Genomic DNA, 7516 nt, shown 5'->3' on the forward strand with positions numbered 1-7516 from the left:
AAATACATCCTTGGAGGTCTTGAAAGCTAACATCCCTCGCTTTTGTAGGTCCTGCCAGGGAAGCACCAACCAAACAACCACTTTTCTGAGCGCGGCTCACACTGCGGTTTGCCTGCTTTGACATACAAAACCACTGCTCCATCATCCCTCCAGTCAAACGTCTCTCCTCTGCAGCTCTCCACAGTGGTTTGGCTCAAGCTTGCTCCTTATCGGCCCTCCAAAGCTGATCCTTGACCTCTGGTGGCAGCGTGTTGAACAGGTCCTCCTCCACCAGCAGACTGCTCCGCTTCAACAGCCGGCACTCGCCGAGCTCCACTGGGAGACACTCGAGGCGGTTCCCTCTCAGCTCCAGCTGGGTCAGCCCAGTGAGCTCCCCGAAGCGCGATGGCAGCGTCTGCAGGCAGTTGCTTCCCAGATTCAGAGTGCGCAGCTTCTTGCACTTGAAGAGCTCTGGGGGCAAAGTCTCGATCTGAAGCGGAGAGAATAATGAAGGGTGCAAGTTAATAGTGAACAGAAGGAATGTTTTTTTTTAAATCCACATGCATTGGCAGGAAACGAAACCAAATGAGATGTGAAGGACACTCCAGTTCCACGGTCAGACTTTCGGTGTAGCGTATAATGGAAAAAGAACATGCAGAACAAATGGCTTCAAAATGTGTCAAACTAATAATCTAAAACCAACAGCCTGCCTCTTGAAGCCTCTGTGTACTTGTGTCCCATGAACTTCTTGTTCTATTTATAATCTTCCTTGTTTGTCTCAAAACTAAATGTCAATCTCTATCCATTGATGTCCAAAATAAATCACTTCCGATTAAAACACATACATGGACAGAGTATTCTCATCACTACGTAACATCATTTGAATCGTTAATGTCGGATTTAGGCACGAGAAGACTCAAAAACACACGAGACACCAGAGGGGTCTCATTTAATTAAGCTATTTTTGGCCTGTTATCAGTGAACAACCACACATGTGAACACAGTAAAAAGGCAGGAATAGTAGCCTCGACTGAAAACACATGATCCCGTGTGAAAAACTGCATTTTCAGGAGAATTTCTCCCAGTGAGCAGAATGAATCGGGAATCAAATAAACAATATTTTGTGAAGAATGAACGGCTCCACTTCACCTCGAAGCTGTGCGGTAATGGCTTTGGTACAGCCCTCAAATCACTGAAGTTAATGATCTTTGCAGCGGACATAAACAACATCCTAAATAAAGCCCATTTGTGATGGTTTACTTGAAGAGTAATAGCTTACTTCACAGGAAGTCCACAGGGCAAACAAAAATGTTACCAGAGTGAGTACACCGGGCTCAAAGGATACTATACAATATATATTAGACAATAAGTATGTCTGACTGAAAGAAACCGAAAGAATAAAAGAAAAGGGCATTGTCTATAAAAACGTGTGTTTCATTCCATAGTTAAAGCAATGATTCCCAACCTGTCTCTGAAGATGTCAGTAGTTTTAAACCGTTGACCTTTGTGAATACCTCATGTGACCTTTGAGCTAATCTTATCCACGCATGACCGTAGAATAGATTGGTGGAAACAGATCTCAGTTCCCTAAGAACATAGGAAATGAGGATAAGCCGCGTTCACAAAAATGAATGTAATCTCACCCGGTTTGCCGTCACAGCGAAGTACTGCAGGTTCTGGAGGAAGCCCACGTCCGCGTGGATGCTGGTCAGGTTGTTGTGACTCAGGTCCAAGAAGCGCAGCTTGCGACAGAAGAAAAGCTGACTGGGGATTTCCTCGATCTTATTCCGGTTCAGGTACAGCCTCTCCATGTTGGTCAGCGTTCCGATCTGAATGGGGATGTAGGCGATCTGGTTGTACCACAGCTTCAGGCACACCAGCCGGTGCAGGTGCTGGAAGCTGATGATCTCCTCGATCGTCTTCAGGTTGTTGTCCTTCAGGTCGATCTCCTGCAGGTTGTGCAAACTAAAGATGGAGTGCGGAATGCGCTCGAGGTCGCAGCGAACGAGCTCCAGCTCCGTCAGGTTGACCATCTTCTTCAGGCTGTTGAGCACCATCAGCTTGGTGCCCTCGTTATTGATGGAGAGCTTCTGGAGGTGCACGCCCACGTCCGTCACCACCTGCGGCAGCTTGGTCAGATTGCTTTTCAGACGCAGCACTTTGAGCCTCTTGAGCTCCCGCAGCCCGTCGATGACGATGTAGCGATTGTTCTGCGCGCTCAGGTTCCCGGTGAGGTGCAGCTCACTGAGGTTCTTCAGGCTGTAGATCCACAGCGGGATCTCCTTGATGTCCGTGAACTTGATGTGAAGAGACTTCAGGTTCTCTCTGAGGAAAGCAAGAGCCGGTGCCTCGATTTTCGCCGGTGTGTGATAGAGCCACATCTCCCTCAGGTTGGAGAGCTGGGCGATGATCGGCGGGATGGTTACGTCGGGGATGAGCTCCAGCTTGAGCACCTCCAGCTCAACCAGATCAAACACCGTGTCCGGGATCCCGCTGAGCATGAACAGATGCAGCTCCAGCTTTTCCTGCGAGTTCTTGGTGATGCGCTGCCTCAGCTTGTCCAGCGTCCACTCGTTGTTCAGGTTCAGCTGCCTCAGCTTGTTCTCGCTCACCTCGGACAGAAATACAGCAAAGCGCTTGGAGTAGAGAGGGTCATACTGGTCGATCATGTGGAGCATGAAGGCAAAGTCGTTCTTCAGGTCGGGAATGTCGCTGTAGCTGCTTTCCTCGCGGATGGATTCAAAGGAGTATCGTTTGAGGGAGCGGCTGACCATCCAACAAAGAGTGTACATGCAGATAAGACCGTAAACCACCACCAGGCTGATGTAGAAACAGGCCAAGATCTTGAAGAGAGTCGCTAACGGGTGAGCGCAGTAGAAGGTGCTGTACCCTGTGAGCTTCTGAATGTTCACCGTGCACACCACGCTGAACCGGATGTAGCGCACGTAGTAGGCCGTGTAGCTAATTATCAGGATGAACTTGATCACTTTAATGATGGTCTGACGTACGTAAAGACGGTACACGATGTCGCCCTCCTCCACGTGGATCCTGAACTTCTTCACCTTCTCAAAAAGAGCCTTGGCCTGCTCCCCTTCCTTTTTGTCTAAAACCCCGGTCTCTGAGCGATCGATGATTCCTTGTTCGATCCTGGACTTTGTTCGTTGGAGCATGGGCACGCTAGCCTCGACGTCCTCGCTCACGCACGAGGCCTTCTTATCCATCGAACCGTTCATTTTCCCCAACGGCTTGGGGTCGCTCTCCTCCACCACCGTCTCGGACAAAGCCCTCGTTGTCCAAGGGGAGTCGAAGCACTTGAGGAGGATGGAGACAAAGTGCTCCAGTTTGGAGCTTGTGCGGGGGAACTTGAACCAGAAGTTGCTGCAGGCCAGGAAGATAAGGGTGTGGAGCAGCACCAGATAGGGGAAATATTTGGCAAACCAGTGTAGTTTGTTCTCGTAGCAGACGGCGTCGACGTAGTTGTACTGATGGCGGTCGAGGTCGTACTGAATGCCCTTGGGTTCCGCTGAGTAGGCGCTCGCGTTCGGGACGGGCATGGTCTCGCAGGACTTGTTGACCACCCACTTGCATGGCAGGCAGATCATCTTGTCCTGCGTGACCTGCAGGGTGCCGCCGAACACCGCGATCATCAGCATGATGACCGAGAGGTAGTCGGTGAAAACGTCCCACCATGGCTTCAGGATGCGGTACGCTGGCTGGGTGTCAGCAAAGTACCGGAGCTCTGTGATGGGAATCATGATGGTTTATCTGAGGGGACAGGAAACAGGAAATTATGTCAAGTTAAAAACATAATGGAACGTACTGGGGTAGCTGAGGTGGTTCGGGCATCTAGTCAGGATGCCTCCTGGACGCCTCCCATTAGAGGTTTTCCAGGCACGCCCAACTGGTAGGAGACCCCGGGGAAGACCGAGGACACGCTGGAGGGATTATATCTCCCGGCTGGCCTTGGAACACCTCGGGATCCCCCAGAATGAGCTGGAAAGTGTTGCGGGTCAGAGGGAAGCCTGGGTCGGCCTGCTGAACCTGCTGCCACCGCGACCCGACCCCGGATAAGCGGCTGATAATGGATGGATGGATGGATGAAACGTACTGGGATAAATGTTAGCATATCAAAATGTCATTCCACCGTGGGAGAACCATATAAATATACCATATTAATATCACTATTTGTAATGCCCAAGAACAAGGATGACCCCTTCTGCTCTTTTTACATCGATGCAGTGAAATACAGCACGCTAAATGTGATGATCCCGTACAGCAGTTCGCAGAACAAATATACAGAATCATACGCGTGTGTATAAGTTCTGGATCACGCAAATCAATAAATCCGACACACAATTAGGGCCTCAACTCCAATACCGTTGTCATCATCATACACGGAGCCCACTCAGAGAGTGTAAGGCCAAGTGTGGAGGTTACCAGAATGGCAGCACACAATGAGCGGCAGTCATTATATTGGCTGTGGAGTCTACTGGACATCAGGGTTGTCCAGAGTGGGCGCGCTGCATGAACCGACAACACACTGCGGTTAGAAGACTGCAGAGCAAGCTGGAAGTAAAAGCGCCACAGATCCTGACATTGCATGCATGTTCACACATATTCCTTCATTTGTCTCCTGATGTGCAGCAATGTCTCTGCACAAATAAACTGTTCACGGCACGATGAATATGTCTTCTTTAAGGACAACGGTTTTACATTTAATCTTCAAGAGGTCGATGTCAAATCCCACCTAAACGTCCCAAAAGATATGAATGACTTTGAATAAATAAATAATGGGAATGAGGAGGGATACTGAACGAGAACTCTCAGCAAATGGGAAGCAATACCAAGCAGACTGCTGACCACGTAACAACGAAACCCCAAAACCAGAAGAGTCTCCCGGGCGTCCATTTAAACCACAACTAGGCTACTTCCTCACACAGCAAATGTGGGAGTAATGCAAGAAATACAGCAACCTAAGCATTTTTTTCTTCTTCAAGTTGTTTCAAAGCAGTTAATCCTGGACTACAAACTACTTAAAGAAAATCCAAATAGTACTAATGGCCCTATTGCTTCTGCTTCCTATTTTAATACAAATTTATAATAAAACCTCTCTGAAGTTGTTTCTCCCCGTCCGCTCTACTCACCCCTTCCTTACGGGACGAGGATGAAAGAGGATAGCTGGTCAAGTGGTCACAGCAAAAAAAAAAAAAAAAAAGCCTTGTTTTATCCAGTTCAAACCAGAAAGGCAGTACAGTTGCTGAGGGCCTCCTCTGTGACGTCGCTGCTTTACTTCAACTCAGAACTTACAGTACACGCAGTAATACCATTTGCATGGTATTAAAAAACAACAACAAGCAACCTTTGACAGCAATGCAATTTCCACACTGTCTGGCAACAGAACTACAATCTGCACACTTTCACAGCCTCCCGTTGCCAAATACAGAGAGCAGAGAAACTTGAAGCAACAGGTGTGTTCACTGATTCAAACTATGGATAATGGCTTTTCGCTTGACGGCACTGATAAGATTTAATGAAAACTGTAACAATAAACTGATTTCATCCTAGCATCCTGTTCCAGTAAACACCGTGACAGACGGATGTTTTTAGTTTGAAAGAACATCAAAGATGTGTTCCCTTGTGGAACTAAAGCTATCTGATCCCTCCTCGCCACCACCAGGAGAAAGTGACGTCATTATTTGTGATTAAAACTGGATGAAAGAGGGAAAAGGTCAAGACTGGCTTTAACGACCCTGTGGCCGGCTTCCTGTTCGGAGCCATACCCCGGTACATTTCTCCTGAATTTGTTCGCTGAACAAACCTTCTTTTGTATTCAGGCATGTCTTTGTCTATGAGGCTCTGACACACGGTCTGACAGAGGTGCAGGTGGACCTGGAGCCAAAACATCACAGATACAACTGTAACCTCCCTCAAGGACACTAGAGTCTCACAACACAAGCTACAGTCGAAGAAAAATAGAGAAAGAAACCCCAAACAAAGAGATCTCCCTCTGAAAAGGAAATGAAGTAAACCTGATACCACTGTTTACTCTCAAAATCTCATTTGTAGAATACTTTGCTTCATAACCAAATATCTGCCATCCACCTCAGTTGGACTACTAACACCTTGAACTTGGATGATATCATGATATCAAACATGATATCCACGGAACATCGCCAGGTTAGGATTGGCATTTTTAACTCGTTTGCATTAGGAGCCATTACCTCCTCACCTTTCCAACAACTGAGTTGAACAATATCTTGGATTCCTCCTCTATAGAACATTTCAATATTCAAACCGCATTTGCGTGTTTAGAACAACTATAAGCACGCTTGATTTTCGACAACAAGTCGTACAAACTACTTTGCTTCAGGCGTAACCTTTGCTCTCGTCGGTCTCTGTGTGTGAACCTTGCGTTAGGCTGGCAACCTGTTTATGGTACACACATCAACTCACACAAGCCATTCTGGGAGAGGCTCCAGCCCCCTTTGCAACCCTTCAGAAAATAAGTGGTTTAGAAAATAAATGGATGGCTGGATGGAAATATCAATGGAAGCCAGCATTCCCTAATTGCTGGCTTGAAGTTTTATTACATTCCATTAGATGATATGCACTTTTTGTGTTCGGTATATCTCTCAATATTCTCCCTGCAAAAAAAAAGGATTCCATCGCACAGGTAGAGTACACAGAAAGGACCATTAAGGTCCGAGCATCAGAGTGGCCCCCACATGTACTGGCTTCTGATGTCCTGACACCCTGCGATACAGCGTGGATGAGTGCAAGTCTAAAGGGTGTGGCACATTTGGGGATTCTTTCACCAGTTCTTAGTGGTTGAAACCATCCAGATTCCCGTGCTGTCGGTGCTTCACAAGAGTCTCAGACCATCTAATACTGAGGGTCTTTTTTATTAATTGATTAGTATTTTAAAAAAATTAAATAATCAGAAGCAATTTTGGCCAAGCATTTAAGACATTCTTCAAGCAAAAATGGCAAAAACATTTCCTATTTAAAGCTTCTCCAATGAGAAGATTTGCAGTTGTACATTATTGTACATTGAACATCTGTGGGTTTTGACAAAACAAGACATTTTAAGATGTCACATTGGGTTCTAAGAAATTTTTATTTGGCATTTTCACTATTCTGATTCTATTCTTTTTGTATGATACATTATTAATGTATTAGAAGAGCGTTAGATTAATCAACAATGAAAACATTTGTTAACTGCAACTCCAGCAATTTTTACGTGAAGTACCAGTCACACCACCAACATGGAAAATTATCTTTACGTAAACTAACACTAAGTCAGGGATTGTTGTGCTGCTAAAAACTGAGTCTGAACGACACAGTGCAATTCATTTTATAATGACATTGACAAACAAACTTTCTTTATTGTGGATTGATAAAATGTCAGCCTCAATCCAGATTCTGTGATGTAAACCGGAGCCTTCCTAACCTGACAGTCTCATATGATTTTGAAGAGTGGACTTAAACTAAAAACGTAAGTATAATACTTTTGTCCGTTCTGCATTAATAAACCTCA

At 46.2% G+C, this 7516-nt stretch overlaps 1 protein-coding gene across 1 annotated transcript; it reads right to left on the reverse strand.

Moving 5' to 3' along the window:
• Positions 1 to 193: 193 nt before the first annotated feature.
• Positions 194 to 3734, reverse strand: lrrc8aa (leucine rich repeat containing 8 VRAC subunit Aa; the record flags this gene model as incomplete). Its single annotated transcript, XM_079235626.1, has 2 exons — positions 194 to 469; positions 1623 to 3734. The coding sequence occupies 2 exons, from the start codon at positions 3732 to 3734 to the stop codon at positions 194 to 196; spliced, it is 2388 nt and encodes a 795-aa protein (XP_079091752.1).
• Positions 3735 to 7516: the final 3782 nt, after the last annotated feature.

The sequence above is a fragment of the Taurulus bubalis genome (genome assembly GCF_910589615.1).
Source record: "Taurulus bubalis genome assembly, chromosome: 19".
In the NCBI taxonomy this organism is placed as follows: domain Eukaryota; kingdom Metazoa; phylum Chordata; class Actinopteri; order Perciformes; family Cottidae; genus Taurulus; species Taurulus bubalis.